Genomic DNA, 19214 nt, shown 5'->3' with positions numbered 1-19214 from the left:
TGAGTAATGACGAATTTTCCCAAACGGACGTTAAGCAGCAATTCATCACCATCAACATCATCATCAACTGTTTCATGAATATATATACATATATATATTTTCTTTTCAATAAATACAATACGATTTTTATTAATACCATTTATACTACAGCACATATTTCACATTTCAAAAACAAACTTTAGCCATTCTAAAAAATAATTACGATACACGGATTTAAAAAAGGAATACGTCCATTTACACATTCTGAAAAAAGATATTTAAAAACTTTAAATCATAAAACTATTTTTTAAGTATTCAATAACAAGTATCAAGAAAAAATTAAACCCTACGTCATTAGACTAAAGCAAAATATAGAATTTCACATTTCGCAATACAGTACTTCCCGATATTTGTTGTCACTGAGTATTTTCATTTTGTCAAATGGAAATTTTCATTTAGATATATTTATAACCAATGTTCAATACCTATATTTGTATTCTAATATTGCTTGCTAATGTGCTGTTGAAATTCTCTTCATGCAAAAGTATGTAAATTAATTTTCTCTTTTTATTTTTTAAGTTTTGATATGAAAAAAATCTACTCTAGTATGTAACCATTTAAAGACTATGACATTGTATTTCGTTTGTTTAATACACTTTTTTATCGTAAAGTTGTCATATAGTCGTAATTGAAAACATTATAATTTGGGGAGAAAACAAATTGAACATATTTTGATTTGTGTTAAATTGTAATATGTACAAAAAGTACTTGTACCAACTGATACAATACAAAATACGGCTCAAATACACTGTTGTACAATATTTGACTCAAATTCACTCATCACAAATTAACTTGTACAAAACACATATACATTGATTCATATTGAATTATGTAGAAGACTTCAAATATGATTAACTTCTATCTCGTCCATTTTACAAATTACGCAAATAAACTTTGATTAAACTATAAACTAATGACAAAAGTTTAAGAAAGTGCATATAATTGTAAACAGTTAACATATATATTCATGTATTAACAATGTTATATAAACTATATGGAATGTCAAAAAGTTGGAACATGAAGTATGCTGACAAGTGTGAAACTGAAACAAAATACCGTTAATTAAGTATTTTTACACGTCTATTCAAAAATTTCCGGATAAAAACAATATTTGTACATTGTCGGAAAATATAACATTTATTTGTACTCGCTACGAAAGAGGAGAAAAGATTGGAGAGTCCTGCTTTTCGTCCTTTTTCTAAAGCTCATACTAATAAATTTTCAAATTTTCCGACAATGTACGTATGTTCCCCATTTCCATTCTTAATTTTATTGTATATTTATACTGCGAATTTAGATGTGGTAGTCATTTGAGATATAGAGATGGCGATGTTCGTTAGACTTTTCATGTTTGCGACACAAACGATTTTGGCGATGACTATCATTATTTCAAGAATTGTCAAACTTTCAATACCGATAAATGGATTAGCAGAACTGCAATTATTTCTTAAAATAAAGCATTGCCGTAGTACTGTCGCTTTATAAAAGGTGTACGGAGTTTTATGAAAATTACATGATATATGTAAATGTTCTCCGAGGAGAAAAAGAGTATCAAACATGTTCTTGTTTATATAGAGAATCTTGATGCTATGTGTAATATAAGGGGCCTGGGCTATAAGTCAATGAAACAAAATTAACGACAATGTGACCTTCAATTTTGAAATTTGAAAAATTTACAATTTTTTTTTCAATTTAGAACCTTTGCATTATATTAATCAAGTTAAGGTATCATGCCTTGAAAACTCTATCGTTCCCGAAATAATTAATTGCTTGTGTTGTGAAAAGTTAGTGTTACAATGAAGCTTATACTTTTCTTTTCAGGTAATACATCATGAGCTTTACAAAAATTCTACAGAGGACAATTCAAGGTCAGACACATCGTCAATTGTCCCACTTCATGCCAGTATACGGAACTTTTAACAGAAAAACGGAAGAGAATCCTAAACATCATGTCTTCAACTTTGCAGAATACGCCTATTTTCATGTTTCTACAGCGAACACACTACAAAAGCCCCTAAATATTAATACAGAACAGAAGAAACATAATGTAACTGTAAATAACGGAGACGACGGCGACATGAAATGTCTGTTTAGTCCAGGAATTAAATGTTAGAGAGTTATGAACGCCATGACGTTTCACTGTGACATCTCTGTTGAAATCTTTCTTCACATGGAATCAATCTTGTACATATGAAGTGGATCATTCCTACTCTAAAAAGACGATACGATTGAATAACAAATATATAGTATACGAGATGATACAGTTGAAAATTACTTCAGCACGAACTATATTGTTTAATCGACTTGTTTGTTGTTGGTTGTCAGAATTATACTACCGAAACATTATGTTACGGATGATACTATAGAATAATAAAACTTTTATATAAAGGCTTTTGTCATGAGTATTGGTGCTGTTATGCGACAAATTGGTTCGTTGTTTCATGGACTTAAATACAATCAAATGTTCCTTTATGTAATGTCATTCTGTAATATTCTCAATCGACATCATGATATTTCTTGGTATCGGGGAAAGATATTTAATGATAAGTCTGAATATCAATATCTCAGAGGCAAACACCTGTAATAGTATACAAATGTAACAACATAGTTTTCGATAAGATAAGCTCATTATCAACATAACATATATAAATACATCACTATATTGTTATAGGAACATTGTCTCTAAATATATTCACATCTCTTGCCAAAACATAAAAAGTACTGTATGTCGGCGACCTGAAGGTGTTCAGGTTTCTCTAAAACGGTAAGTTTCAAGATTGTTGTATAATAATACATTTCTCAGTGATAATTATCTTAAATCAGGAAAGCGAAAAGACAAATGTCCTGTATATGTTTCACTCACATGGTCATAGTCGTCAAATTGCATTAAAGTGGAATATTAAAGACCATTTTTAAAAAGAGTTTATTTCATGCAGTTAACATTTTCACGATTTAACAACTTATATTTAATCAAAATTTTATTCAGCACGTTATTGGTAAAGGCAATACACATTTTTCACGTTTTTTAATTTTTTGCATGAAAAGACGTCTCTCACAAACTTAAATAATAATCTTGATCGGTATACAAATTATCATGAATCAATACGCTGGTATTTTTTTTTTTCAATATTGATGTTTGGAAGCAGGAATAAATTTTCTGAAAACTGTGAGAGTCCTGTACTGAAGCCTGAGTTACAGGAAACAAGTGATGGTAGGGACCCGTTCTATCTGGGTTTTTTTCATTGATGCTCTCTAGGGAAACTATCCTTAACCTGTTCATCCAAAAACTTTCCAGAGAAAGTCTGCTGGATCTGTTATTTTATTTTATTTTGTAGTGTATTGTATCATAAGTATATGATCCATCGCCCCGTAAGATTTATAGTTGACTTTTATTCGGACATGATATCTGCATCTTACATTAATTTGTAGGATCCTTTACACTAGATAATTCAGCTGATCTGTAACAATTCCATCTTCATGCCCACGGCCACCGAAAGCTTTATTATTGTTGCGCCTAGCTGGTTGTGTGGTCTAGCAAGTCGGGCAAAGTGCAATCTGGTGCCACAATATCTCAGTAGCATGATTTCGAATCCAGGCGAGGGAAGAAGAAAATATTTGCGAAAGCAAATTTACAAATCTAACATTGCTGGCCTGATGTTCAGACGAATCATATATATATACATATACAGCTTTACTTTCCAACAAAATATTTGAATTGTTTTATTTTGGGAACCCTTATAGCTTGCTGTTCGGTGTGATCCAAGTCTCCGTGTTAAAGACCGTACTTTGACCTGTAATGGTTTACTTTTACAAATTGTGACTTGAATGGAGAGTTGTCTCATTGGCAAGAAAAGCAGAAATAGAAATAAACTCTATTTTCTCACTCTTTGGTTGATGCTGTTGAATTAATTTTTTTGTCATTTCTGTTTCAGCGTCATTGTTGACATTGTTATTCTCTCATGTCTGTTGTCTTAATTTTTTATTCGTTTCTGTTATATTCATTCTTCAGTCTGTCTCTGTTGTATTCACTCTTCTTTTGTAATAGTTGTTTAATAACTTGTATTCACTCTTCTTTTGTAATAGTTGTATAATAACTTGTATTCACTCTTCTTTTGTAATAGTTGTATAATAACTTGTATTCACTCTTCTTTTGTAATAGTTGTATTCACTCTTCTTTTGTAATAGTTGTATTCACTCTTCTTTTGTAATAGTTGTTTAATAACTTGTATTCACTCTTCTTTTGTAATAGTTGTTTAATAACTTGTATTCACTCTTCTTTTGTAATAGTTGTATAATAACTTGTATTCACTCTTCTTTTGTAATAGTTGTATTTACTCTTCTTTTGTAATAGTTGTATTCACTCTTCTTTTGTAATAGTTGTATTCACTCTTCTTTTGTAATAGTTGTATTCATTCTTCGGGGGAACCAGGATTCTGTAGTACTCAGTCTTCATTTGTCTCTGTTGTATTCATACTTCTGTCAGCTCTAGTCGATCAATTCTTCATCGGCTCTGGTTTATAGTTAATTTGTTCTTCTGTCAGCTCTAGGCAATTCATTCTTTCGTCAAATTAGCGAATACAATTCTTCGTCTAAGTAAAATGTACTTTTAACTTTTACATGTGTGTTAAAGCTATTTTTATTCAGTGGTAATCGTTAAAACGACAATTATTGGCCTAATGGATAAAGCAAGACTATCGCAGGAGCATCAAATATTTCTTTCAACCATTTCAAATTATAATTTAAAATCATTGTGCTGAATGTACTAAGTTCAAAAACGCCGCCGAGGTATCCTCGAGGAGGTATCATCTCTGTCACGTTTATTTCCCTTTTTTTCACTGCTTACTTTTGTTTTTGTGTGTAAAAAGTCCCCCCCCCCCCACCCCTTTATACAAAAAACAAACATAACAAAACACGAAGAATTAAAATTAACTTCTGAATTAATGGTCTGAATCAATATACAATGTACATATAAATCATTTTCAAGAGCGTATACATTTCTGTTCTTGTTTGATGAATTATGTAGCATTCATAAAAATTACTTCCTCATGACATGGACATGATTAAACTAAAATGACCCTTAAATATAATCTGGAACATCTTCCGTTTACAATATACTTTCTTTTTGATTAAAATTATCCCCGTTTAACATTGAAATTCCCATGTAAGTATATTTAGATATGACGTCCGTAAAACTGTTCTTATTTTTGGATTTCGTCCATATATTATCTTTGTGTGTCAGGGTTATTGAAATTTGACCGATTGACAAAATAAAGTTTTAAATTTAGAATATAAATCGGTCAGTATTTAAATCAGGATTCGATATTATTAAGTGTCAACCAGGATATAGTATATCAAAAAGAAGCTATAAGTTCAAGTAAGTGTTGAATCCTCTATTATTAATGAAATATTATTTTACAGAATTGTACATTTTGAAATATAGATTATTCATATATACATGTTAAAAAATAATCAAGGGCGAGCAAAGAAATAGAACATTTATTTGAAGAAGAAAGAAGTAAGCGTTGGGTGTAATATTTGCAAACTTTTATTTCAATTAAAGAACGACGTTACGTTATCCGCAAAGTTCCAAGCAAACAGACACAACTGTCCGTTCATTTCAGTGATTAGTGGGCGTAACTTCTGAGTGCTCTTACTGCCCTTTGAAAAAAACTTTTAAAAAAATAACTAAAATCTTTTAAAAAAAAATGTTTGTTTTGTTAATCTTAAAACTGATATAAAACGAAATAGTCTATATCATAATATGTACCAGTATAAAAAAGCGGTAATGGTGTTCTTTCTAATTAAAACACAACCACGTCTCCCTCTCTTTTCATGGAATGATGAAAAAAAATACTTTTGATAATAGATGATAGCTGGTTTATATTGTCGCTCTTAAAATATTACCTGGTGCAAATAGACCAGAAACGCAATTTTCCATTGTGTAGTTGAGTTTTAAAATAAATTCACTTGAAATCTTTTTTCACTTGCTGGGGTTAAGTTTTCGCCGTAGACTTCCCTTTTCGGTGATAGGTTCTTAGATATTCTTATATATATATTTTACCGCCCCTTTTCATATACCCTACAAATGTTCTTGAATGACACAATTCCTTGTGATACTATATCATAACGAGGTTATACATTTCTTTTCAGGTAATACGTCATGAGCTTTACAAAAATTCTACAGAGGACAATTCAAGGCCAGACACCTCGCCAATTGTCCTACTTTATGCCAGTGTACGAGTCCTATAGCAGAAAAACGGAAAAGAAACCTATACAGTCTGTGTTTAACACTGCGGAATTCACCTATTTCCATGTTTCCTCTGGCAATAGGAGATACAAGCCTGTAAATAACACAACACAGCACAACAAATGGACCACTGTAAATAACAAAGACTCTGACCGGCGACAGAATATGCCGACTGGACGGACCAAAAGATAGAAATTGAAGGGTCCTTTACTATATCTCCGATAACAGTTTTATTAGACATAGAAAATTCCTTTTTCGTACAGATAAAGACAATATCTTGAAAACATTTTTGTGTGTTTATAATTGGACAAAACAAGAACAAAATGCATTTTTCGTAATGCTGTCAAACTCGTAAATACTCTCAGTCTTTCAATTGTACATAAAACTGTCTTTGTATATATATTTAATTTATTTGTTAGTTCGCAATAATTTCGTTAATTTCTTCATGACAATGTATGATGAGTTGTTATTATAAGTGTTACCTTGTTGTCTTTTTTAAAATATGTTAATGTTAAAATATGTGTTATTTATAGCTGTATAGCAATAAACTTTTGTGATTGAATTAAACGCATTTATCCTGTACTTGATACATTTTTTGATACACCTCACAAGTAACAATTTTGAGAAGAAAAAAAAATAGGAAGAGCATATAAATAAACAAAGCCAGATTCAAATTAGTATATATGACTCAAAGTAATAGCTTTTATTAAAACAACATTTGATCTGTAAATATACACACCATTTATCAGTACATGAACCATTTTTGTATTTTCACTAGCAAATAAATTATTCGACTTTGCTTCGAAAAAAGCGAATTGTCTTCACGTTTACTGTGTTTTATTTGAATATCGGTATCAGGATGGTTGGATTGTCCTGTTAGAAAATGTCCTATGGTGGTGATATCAGGTCCTAGTCGGTGCTGGTGGTCATTCACAAAACATGCTAAAAAAAGACAACAAAAACTAATATGATTTACACGATTTCTTGAAGTTCAGAGCAAAAGAAATAGTTAAGATGTTATAGTTTTGTTCCGCCTGTAATAAAAGGCTAGCAACTCAAAATATGTTTTTTTTGGCTGCTTCAGTATTTGAAACACAAAGGTGCTACATTTAGAATAATGTTTGAAACTGGATATGCACGTCTTAATAAAAATAACAATAAACATATATATATATAAACGCCTACAAAGTGTACATAACAACACCAATAACATAAAAAGGAACTATAAATGTAATTATTTATAAATATTTCGGATAACAGATATCCTTCATCGGTATATATGATTGTGATGTTGAATGAATCAATTATCAGTCTACTTAGATTAAGCTGTTACAATCTTGAAACTTATACAATAAAAAAGTCAAACCGAACATCAGGTAAGACGCTTGCACAATTCTAAAAATGTGTTAAACACGACATAGGTTATATGACTAATTACATAAGAGAGTTCAAATATATGCTTTAAATAAAAATAATAATGTGCGATATGAACTAGCACAATTCTAAAGCTTTAACGGTGTCGACAATTATAATGTTACAAGAAAGATTGCGTCAATAAGAATTCCAAATAAACAGCACTGAACGGTCTAAATTTGTAAATATTTCAGATTTGACAACAGTAGTATAGTTACATTAGAGTCTGCGATGTTTAAAACAAACGGCCGTTAAAATATAATAATAAATTTTGACTATAAAAATAAACTAGTTGAACGTGGCTTGGTACTTATACATCCCTCAAAAAATGAAGCAATTTAAATTGTTATATTCAACAGATTTAATTTAGAGATAAAGCAAGGCACTGGTTTTGTAACGCTCGTAAAGCAGTTTGATGTTATTGAGTGTTACTTTTTGTTTCAAAATTAATAGGATATTTTTATAAAAAGTGTTCATCAGCTAGAATGTCGATTTTCAGTGAATTCCAGTCAGAAATAGTGCGAGGATAAAATGAAAATTTGTAGAAGTCTTTATTTGTTGCTATTTGCCTAAATTTATGTTTCCCTCTATTACGTCTATCAGATATTGTTAAATTATCCTTTGGAACTTCAACTACCCCCCCCCCCCCGGGGGGCAATTTATTTTATATAGCATAGCTAATCTAATTTAGACGAATTAACACCATTTAAGAGTACCTGCTGTTGTCTGTCAGCTAAAAAATCATTTATCCAATTTAAATTTTGATTCCTTATACCATAAAAATCTATTTTCTGGGCGAATCTTTGATCAAATGCTTTAGAAAAATCTAAAAGTCAGTATAACATCTATTTGATTACCATATGTCAATGATTTTGCTAGGTCTTGTATACTGATAATAAGTTGAGTCTCACAAGACCTTTTACTTCTAAACCCATGTTTGTATTGAGATTTCTTAGTGAAGTGTATGTTTCTGTATTTTTTCTTATCTTAATTTCTGTACTTCTAATTTAATCTTAATTAAGACCAGTAAAATAACAAAACTCTTTATAAATCGCTATATTAAAATATATAGCTGTTCCAGACCATGCATATGAGGTCTATGAGTATTTGGACCACACGCGAACGGTCCGGACCGTATACGTATACTCAGTAACCACTGTCATTTTAATTTTATTATATATGTCTCTGATAAATGTAAGTCCACAGTCTCCCTGGCAGAATATAAAAGAATGAATGACTATATAAAATGAAAAAATAAATAAAGGGGCCTTAGGCTTAGCTAAACATGCTAAAAGCAACAGTACGCTGTAAATCCCATGGGACATCTGCAAGAAAATGAGTATTAGGGGACGACCATTTGATATTCTAAAGGGGGGGGGCAGGAGAATTTTGAAAATAAATAACTCAGCCTTGATAATCACAAAAGTAAATGGTTTGTTCAGTGGTAGTTTGAAAATAAATTACCTGACTTGCAATGTATAGAAAATAAAGATAAGATAAGATAAGATAATTTTATTTACCAATCATGGTGCCCAAAATTTGAGCTATACAATCAAATGAATTACAAAATAAAGCACAGAAAATGATTAGAATGATTAAAGTACATTTAAACAAAAAAAAAAAAAAAAAAAAACACATGAATACACATTTACACTAATTAACCTGATATAAACCAAGTAATTGATGACTCAGCAGGTCTAATCGAAAGTATGAGATGGCACCATTTTCTTCACAAATTCATCTTTTTTCCCCAAAAAAAATCGGGAAACACTTCCCAAATTTTTTAATAACAAAAGTATAAATATTATTTAAATATACTTGAAATGTCTGAAAATTGGTTTCATTTAACTTGAGGTATATTGTCTCAGGAAACCTTACCTCACTTTTATTTTAACAGGGCCGTAACTACATGTAGGAAATTTCAAAACCGAACGCTTGTCTCCATATCAAATTGTGTTCACGGCCTTGCAAGAAGAAAGTTTTGTTTTCCCTCAGACTTATAGCCCTGATTTTTCGGGATCAATGTTTCTTATTTATTTGTCTTTTGTTCATTGATTGCCCTGCTATATTCTGTTAGCGTTGCATTCTTTTTCACGGTAATCTAGTAATTTTGTTATAAAGTTGATCATGAGTTTAAAAAAAAAACAGCAGCCACAGACTTAACTATGTGAATTCCATTTTTTGCTTTATCATGCACATTGGTCTTTTGATGTTGTCCCTAGAAACTTCAGTCTCACACTGAATTTATACATTTTGCTTTTAGACCAAAATATTGTCAAAAAATTATTAAAACAAAACTTCATTTTCAGATTATGAAAGGGTCTTCGGAACACTCAGAAAGCATGATTTTGCATCATTTGTTCTATAGCTTCTTGGGAAACACTGTGGCTCCAAAACCCTTCAAAAAAATGTTTTGCCTCGTTCCATTGGCGTAGTATGTTTGCCAATACATTTAAAAGTGCCTAGTTATAATTAAACTTTGATACTGGCTATGTATGTATGCAATACATGTATATGCAGTTGGGAATTTAAAAGATTTATTTCTGCAGAGGGGGGTGGTTAATCTAATTAAATGATACATAATGACTTGACTATACTATATGTATTATTTATAATAAACAAATCATTTACAAATTGCATGTTTTCGAATATCAAAAAATATAGTTGTGAAAAGTGAATACTCAGTCCCTTGCTTTAATGAAAATGAAAAATCTTGCTTCAATAGTGCAGAAAATGAATAATCTGTCCTCTTAGTTTACAAAAATAGATAACCGATCAAAACAAATCATCTTGCCCCCCCCCCCCCCGAATATCAAATGGGCATCCCCTTATTGTATGCCGAATTCTAGATCGCGTTTCCGGAATTTGTCCAAAGCCTACCCATTCTTGATTTGAACATTAGAAATCAACATGGCAGAAAAAAGAGAGTCGGGTTAGAATGTTTTTAATATTTTGTGAATAGTGAACTATTAAGTGCGACTTAAATGATACCAATTACATCGTAACACAACTTTCATTTTTACAAACAAAACATACGCTTTTAATTAAAAATTTATAAAGAGGATCCGGTACTATTCAGACCTTGAGTAAGAGACTCTCAATTAACAATAATACTATCACTGATAGACACTATAGACTGGTATCGGATACGTTCGCCCTGATTACATGCTCGCCCTGAGTTTGTTCGCTCTGATTACATGCTCGCCCTGAGTTTGTTCGCCCTGATTACATGCTCGCCCTGAGTTTGTTCGCCCACACAGAGTCCCTTGGTTCGTTCTCCCTTCTTTTAACAAAAGTTAAAGGCATTAAAGATTTATAAACTTTGAAAATTGTTGGTTTCAGAAAATTATATCGCTAGCAACTGTATAATTTTTGTAATACTTGTCACCAAATGAAATGGGGAAAACATTAGAAATTTATGTCAGAATAAATTAAAGGTTCCAAAATTATTTAAATAACATTTTGTTGGTATTAGATTACATTCAAATTCTTAATCTCACTATGCTGAAAGTAAACAAATCTATATGTTAACAAGTTCTATATTAAAGATGCTAGATATGAATAACAAAAATGCTCATTTAATTTTAGGACATGATGTATTGACCCAAAACACAATTTGAGATCTTTTTTTTTATTTTAAGCAGAATGTTATCAAAAATTAATCAGGATTACAAGGTATTTTAAAAAGCAATTAAATTTAATAAATAAAATTAAATGCAATCATTTTTTTTTGCTTATTAATGATAAATAAACAATAAAATACTGAAAAAGAAAAGAAAAGTACACACATTTTGTTGTTGTATCTACATGTAAGCCAATTGAATAATTGCCTAATTCCTATCAAGCTATGATTTATTCCAAGAATGGTCAGTGTTTGGTATCATACAAAAATGACTAAAGCCCTTGGAATGATTATGTTAACTGCAAGCAAGGTTTACACCAAATTAGAATGTGTTAACTTCATGTAGAAACACAAGCAGATTTGGACAGCCATATATCATGTATATGTTTTTCATTCAATGGACTAGTCTTTTATTGTAGGTAGAGTAAAAGATCTTCAGCAAAAAAGAGTCCTTGATGATGCTGCCCGTAGAAGAAGACAGAGAAAAGCATTGGAGGCACTGGAGTCTGATAACTTTCAAGATGATCCACATGCTGATTTGAAAATGAGCAAAAAAGCTCCTAAGTTTGAAGAGTCAATGGAGGCAGGTAAATACTCATACATTGTACATGTTGTATGTTTAATAAGATTTTGGTAGTCCTAATAGTACTAATATTCAAAATGCATATACTCTTCTTTGGAAGTCATTCATCATTATAATATCAAAATGAGATGTGGTATGATTGCCAATGAGACATCTCTTAACCAAAGACCAAATGACATAGAAAATAGCAACTATATATAGTTCACCATTCAGCCTCAACAAGGAGTAAACACATACCACATAGTCAGCTATAAAAGGCCTGAAATGGCACAATGTATATGGCCTCATTGATAAATCATGGTTTGTTGAATCTTGTAATCTTGCATAGTTAACATATTAATAATTTTGATATAAATAGGTCAAATTAAAAAAAAAACACTTCTCATAAGTAGATGTAGTTGTATCTGCATTAGCAAGACTGATATCTATGGAAGCTACATGGCTTTGGCCCCTTAGTCTATATAAGTGTATTGACTTTGAAACTGCTGTATAGTTTTCATGTTAAGATTTAAGTCAGAAACTTGTTAGGTTATGGGGAATATTTGCGGTACAAAACATTAACACTGCCTAGCTTATATAAGTGACACTCATCAAAGGTAAACATTCATCATAGTGTTTGTTTAGTACGTATATATACATGTACATATCATATGCTTATGTTATAGACATTTAAATGCAGTTGGTGCTCTTTTTTTAATAGTTCACATTTCTAGCTGACTATGCAGTATAGGTTTTTATACTAGTCACCACAAAATTTTTGCGGTCGTATATTGGTATCAAGTCGTTGTCGGCGTCGTTGTCTGTGTTGTCCGAAGACGAATGGTTGCCTGATAATTACTTAAGTATAAGTAAATAGAAATCAATAAAATTTTAACACAATGTTTATAACCACAAAAGGAAGTTTGGGATTGATTTTGGGGGTTATGGTCCCTAAGTTTTGGAATAAGTGCCCACAGGATCCAAAACAAGCATGTATCTAGTGTCAAGACAATAAGTTGTGTATAAGTATTTCAATTGTTCTGAAATTGTACCACAATGTTTAATACCATAAGTAGAAGGTTGGGATATAATTTAAGGGTTATGGGGCAAACAGTCTAGGTTGAAAGGGCCATAAAGGGGCCTAAAACAAGCATTTTTATACGACCGCAAAAATTTTAAATTTTTGGTCGTATATTGCTATCACGTTGGCGTCATCGTCTGCGTCGTCGTCGTCCGAATACTTTTAGTTTTCGCACTCTAACTTTAGTAAAAGTGAATAGAATTCAATGAAATTTTAACACAAGGTTTATGACCACAAAAGGAAGGCGAGGATTGATTTTTGGAGTTGAGGTCACAACAGTTTATGAACTAGGGGCCAAAAAGGGGCCCAAATAAGCATTGTTTTTGCACCATAACTTTAGTATAAGTAAATAGAAATCTATGAAATTTAAACATAAGGTTTATGACCATAAAAGGAAGGTTTGGTTTGATTTTGGGAGTTTTGGTCCTAACAGTTTAGGAATAAGGGGCCCAAAGGGTCCAAAATTGAACTTTGTGTGATTTCATCAAAAATTGAATAATTGGGGTTCTTTGATATGCCGAATCTAACTATTATGTAGATTCTTAATTTTTGGTCCCGTTTTCAAATTGGTCTACATTAAGGTCCAAAGGATCCAAAATTAAACTTAGTTTGATTTTAATAAAAATTGAATCCTTGGGGTTCTTTGATATGCTGAATTAAAAAATGTACTTAGATTTTTAATTATTGGCCTAGTTTTCAAGTTGGTCCAAATGGGGGTCCAAAATTAAACTTTGTTTGATTTCATCAAAAATTGAATAAATGGGTTCTTTGATATGCCAAATCTAACTGTGTATGTAGATTCTTAATTTTTGGTCCAGTTTTCAAATTGGTCTACATTAAGGTCCAAAGGGTCCAAAATTAAACTAAGTTTGATTTTAACATAAATTAAATCCTTGGGCTTATTTGATATGCTTTATCTAAATATGTACTTTGATTTTTGATTATGGGCCCAGTTTTCAAGTTGGTCCAAATCAGGATTCCATATCAAGTATTGTGCAATAGCAAGAAATTTTCAATTGCACAGTATTGCACAATAGCAAGAAATATCTAATTGCACAATATTGTGAAATAGCAATTAATTTTCAATTGGAGTTATCTTTCTTTGTATAGAATAGTAGTTGATAATATATGTTGGAAATTTGCCAGACATGACTATGATGTCATTTTCTATTTTTATTTGCCAATAACTTTATGTAAATAACTTCATTGGAAATTTGCCAATATAAAATGTTGCTGATGAAGCTTTTTTTCCTTATCTTATCTAAAATGTTTTTAGATAATGTATGTTGGACATTTGCCAGACATGACTATGATGTCATTTTCTATTTTTATTTGCCAATAACTTTATGTAAATAACTTCATTGGAAATTTGCCAATATAAAATGTTGCTGATGAAGTTTTTTTTATTGTTTTATACAATAAACAATGTATATTCACTTTTACTACCAACCAATCTTTACCATTCAGTGATAACAAGCACTTTATTTTACATTTTAATATTTTATGATGTATTTAAAAGAGTAGTTATTGTTGCAAACTCCATTAGAAATTTGAATTGATATCAGTTTTGGAAAAAGGGAAACGGGGATGTGAAAAAAGGGGGGGGGGGGGGGGTTTAAATTTTTCTCATTCAGATTTCATAAATAAAAAGAAAATTTCTTCAAACATTTTTTTTAGAGGATTAATATTCAACAGCATAGTGAATTGCTCAAAGGCAAAAAAAAACTTTTAAGTTCATTAGACCACATTCATTCTGTGTCGGAAACCTATGCTGTGTCAACTATTTAGTTTTAGATTTAAAAAGTTTGAAGAAGAAATCTTTAATTGATTTGTAAAATCTTGACATTTGTTTTGTGTAAAAAAAAAACATGTAATGTCAAAAATTTGATCACAATCCAAATTCAGAGCTGTACCACGCTTGAATGTTTTGTCCATACTTGCCCCAACTGTTCAGGGTTCGACCTCTGCGGTCGTATAAAGCTGCGCCCTGCGGAGCACCTGGTTGTAGTTTCAAGACAATAAATTGGAGTTATCTTTCTTTGTCCAGAATGGTTGTTGAATCACCTAAAACTAATGCTTTATGAAATCTTTGAAAATTGGAGTAATCTTTCTTTGTCCAGAAAAATAGTTGAATCAACTAAATCAATGCATATACAATATACAATGCAATATTCACTTTTACTACCATCTGATAAATTAAAGCAATCTTTACCATTCAGTGATTACAAGCACTTTGATTACTAATCTAGGGTTATGCCCCTTTACAAGACTGTTTGCCCCATAACCCTTAAATTATATCCAAACCTTCTACTTATGGTATTAAACATTGCGTTAAAATTTTATTGATTTCTATTTACTTATACTAAAGTTATTATTTCCGGAAACCATCCGTTGTCGGTTGACGCTGACGACGACAAAGACGCCAACAACGCCGTGATACCAATATATGACTGTAGAAATTTTGCCTGTAATTGCTAACATTCACCTCATTTGAACTCGGGTGGATAGTACTTTAATTGGCAATTAAAAACCACATCTTCATAGTTCAATATTAGTGTTTTATCAAGTAATGTGTGTGTATAATGCATCCACAATTTTTTTCCCCAGTCCAACAACAGGGATCAGGTACTAAAAGACAAAGGAAAAGTAGGAGTGACCATTTCAAATTTAGATACAAGAAAAGTTTTGCTGCTCTTTTAGAGGAAGATGTAAGTATATATTGTGCAGAGAAATAATGAGACCATACAAAATTAAGTAGGCCATTTTTTTTTCTTTCAAAAGTACACACAAGATTTTAAAAAGGAAAGTACACACAAGATTTTAAAAAGGGGGAGATTATTTGATCATTATACACATTTTAGCTGCAGAGAAACAATTATGATATTTGCACTTATGTTTGAATTAAGGGTCTTGAAATTTATTACTACAGTTTTGTCCTTGATTGATATTTGAGTTTTATGTAAAATATAGTTCACTTCAGACTCCAGACCTCCTTTGTGGTTTCTTGGTTGTGTGCTTCCCATGTGTAGGTGGTGGGTTTGATCCTCAAATGAAAGACTTTGAAAGGAGTATGTCCATCAAGGATTAATGATGGACCTATAATTCTCTGAAACTTAAATTCAGAAAAACTGGTAAACATCTAATGACAAAATATATATAAAAATATCTCGTGAACATATTAACAAGTTCTGATGCATTCAAACACTTGTGATGTCATCACAAATTCTATTAAATTATTTCTGTCATTAAAAACTCTATTAAATTATTTCTGTCATTAAAAACTCTTAAATTATTTCTGGTGTTTCAAAATACAACCACATCAAATACCAATACTTACAGTAACACATAACAACAAAATTACACAGAAAAATGCTTCAGAAAAAAAAGGGATTATGCTGAGATGACATAAAAATCTAAACTTTTTGCTTGTATTTGTTTAAGACTAATGATTTTCTTACTATTTTTGTATTTTCTTTCTTTCCATGATGAATTCTAGCAAAGATTTGAAAAAGAAGGACCTTCATATCTATCTGCACAAATTCCAGCATCCAGATTTCCTGAGAGACATTTTTGTGCAGTTTGTGGATATCCTTTTTATCATTTTTTTTTATTGAAAATTGCAAGCATTCATTTGAATGAAGCACATTAGAATTAACAATTGGTATTCACTCCCAATGTAAAAAAATGATTTCAACAACACGTTCTTTTTTTATTGGGGACTTACAAAAACATAAAAAAACACGTTTTTTTTAATCTATAATATTGAATGATAAAGGAATAAGACAGTTTTTCATCTTTAAGTTAAGGATGATTTTTTTAGATACTTTTCAATATTTATGACTCAATAGAAAATGAAACACGTATCCAGTAAATATTTTTATGATATCATAGTCAACTAAGCATTCACAACTGTCTCACACTTTTTATGCCCCTCCTAGTTTGTGTCTTCAATACGAAGATTGGTACACATGTTAATTATTAAACAAACAGTTTACTGTATAAGCAAAATTATGGTTTTGACCCTGATTTTATGGTTGGCTGAACACAAAAATTTGATAGTACATGTGGACCATGATATTCTACAGACACATATTCTTATTTATTAGAAATGACCAAAATTAATCTTTTATTCCTATTTGAACGTTCTAAGTCAATCAAAGACTTTCACAAACAAACACCAAATATTTTATTTGCCAATCACGGCGCCCAAAATGAGCAGAACAATTACAATATAATTTTCAAACATAATTTAAAGTAAATTAAAAATAGGTTAAACAAAGTACATAATATGATTGATTTTGATTTAATTGATTGATATAAAATATTAAAGCAAATGAAGTAAGCAATTTTTAATAATAGAAATATATAATATAATATGACCAATTGTCTGTTACTCTGGTCCCTTTATTGGATAGCACACCTCATAGTATTGATATTTGTACTAATAATTTATTAAATGTAAAAGAAATAACTAATGTAAATGCATATTTGATAATACATATCATTCTATATCTTTATATAGAGAAATCTAATTTAAAATTGTATTTCTGTTTATATTTAAAACCTCTAATAATTGACAAATTATTATCAAAATGTTTTTATCTTCATTTCCCCATGTACATACATTCACTTTTATAAGGTAGATTTTTTCTGACACAGCTCATATGTTTATAAAAGTGATCTACAAAGATTCATATTATTACTTTTCAATAATGTTTTTAGTTTTCCTTGACTATTGTAACATTTACCTCCAATTACACATGTGTACAGTGTGGTGCAAGGTATTGTTGTGTGAGATGTTTGGGGACACACCAAGATACAAGGTGAGCAATTGTAATATTAATTGTGTAGGCACACACAAAGCTGCAGGGTGAGAATTGGTAAAAATAAAATGTGTGGGGACACACCAAGCACATTGGTTAAATTAGGCTTGTACTAAATACACCTTATCGCTGTTTGTCCGCCATAACTGGATATCACACAGGTTCCCGTAAAAATTTTACATCATAAAACAAAGTATCTGACGCCACAATGGAAAAGTGATTGTTGTATGCGTCAAAAGTTCAAGCGGCTGGGTCAGCCGGGATTAATGATAAGGTGTATGGCACCAATGATTATTCTAGGGTATTCAAGTAAAATTTATACATATAAATATATAATGCCTTTTGAAATATGATAAAAAAAAAATACATTTCACAATATGCTACTACAGGAAAAAATCATAACCCATAAGTTTCTGCAGGCAGGGGTTTATGTGATCATTAGACCACCTCAAGTTTTGCATAATGATAATGATATTTTTTGTTATCATGTTTAGGTGTTTGAAATGGACAGCTTGAGGAGTGATTTGGGAACTACATGTATGGAAAAAACATTCCTGTGAGATATGCTGAAAAGCTGATGATCAAATGAGTTAAGTCAAGCACTGTAAAGAAGACATCCAGCAAGGGAACATTCATGGGTTGAAATATCATTTGTGACTAGATCAAAAGATGCAAAATGTACAGATGACTCAACAAGAGTATAATGAAAATTGCTATGTAAACTAACATTTCATATATCAGCTGGTCTGAATAAATGTATGATGTATAGTATAATTTTGTTTCTGGTGATATTTAATCTCAATATTGAACAATAAAATAAAAAGATTGGGGTAAATGTATATGACATAGCAATGAAGTACCATTTGCCATGACAGAGCAGCTTAAATTTTAAGTCTTCATTTGACTTTCTAGTTGTTGGACTTATATTTTTTGTTTCACCTGCTGTGCTAGTTGGAGAATGCCAAACCTGGCTGCATCAACTATTTGTGTTGCTTCACATTTAAGAAGGTAGAAGACCTGGAGGCTTTTGCATATCCATGCCTCATACTATGAAGTTTCCCATTGTCCTATATGTCAACTTTTTTTTTTACCTCAGTTTCAAGGTCCAGTGACTGCTTAAATACACAGTATAGTTTTATAGTCATGTGAATTTCTTTAAAATACTTATTGTGAGTACAAAATTTGATAGGAAAATATTTGGTATATCATGTGGGACCCTTGCAAGGTCAACATGTCCCTCATACATGATTAACCTGACCTCAACATCATTTCATGGATTTTCATGGTTTTTTTTACCAGATTATGTCCTTTTTCAGATACTGTAAGCAGTACGTCAACATGGAATGATAGTAAGGTGTACAATGTCAAGGTGCAGGTAATATCTGACCTTGACCTCATTTTCATGGTTCATTTGTCCATATTACATT

The 19214-nt window shown here is 31.0% G+C and overlaps 1 protein-coding gene and 1 long non-coding RNA gene across 2 annotated transcripts; both read left to right on the top strand.

Moving 5' to 3' along the window:
- The first annotated feature begins 470 nt into the window (after nt 1-470).
- On the top strand, nt 471-7101 carry LOC139514519 (uncharacterized). Its single transcript, XR_011662631.1, has 3 exons — nt 471-523; nt 1861-2803; nt 6190-7101. It is a non-coding gene; the product is annotated as an uncharacterized lncRNA (long non-coding RNA).
- Nucleotides 7102-10580: 3479 nt separating this feature from the next.
- LOC139514518 (zinc finger HIT domain-containing protein 1-like) lies at nt 10581-18561 on the top strand. Its single transcript, XM_071303876.1, has 6 exons — nt 10581-10631; nt 11741-11908; nt 15572-15672; nt 16461-16551; nt 17709-17787; nt 18282-18561. Exons 1-6 carry the CDS (start codon nt 10610-10612, stop codon nt 18301-18303), a joined length of 483 nt encoding a protein of 160 aa, XP_071159977.1. The 5' UTR covers nt 10581-10609; the 3' UTR covers nt 18304-18561.
- Nucleotides 18562-19214: the final 653 nt, after the last annotated feature.

Source organism: Mytilus edulis, chromosome 3 (assembly GCF_963676685.1).
Source record: "Mytilus edulis chromosome 3, xbMytEdul2.2, whole genome shotgun sequence".
Classification (NCBI taxonomy): domain Eukaryota; kingdom Metazoa; phylum Mollusca; class Bivalvia; order Mytilida; family Mytilidae; genus Mytilus; species Mytilus edulis.
The sequence above is the reverse complement of the archived record's forward strand: the minus strand, read 5'-3'. Positions and strand labels throughout refer to the sequence as shown.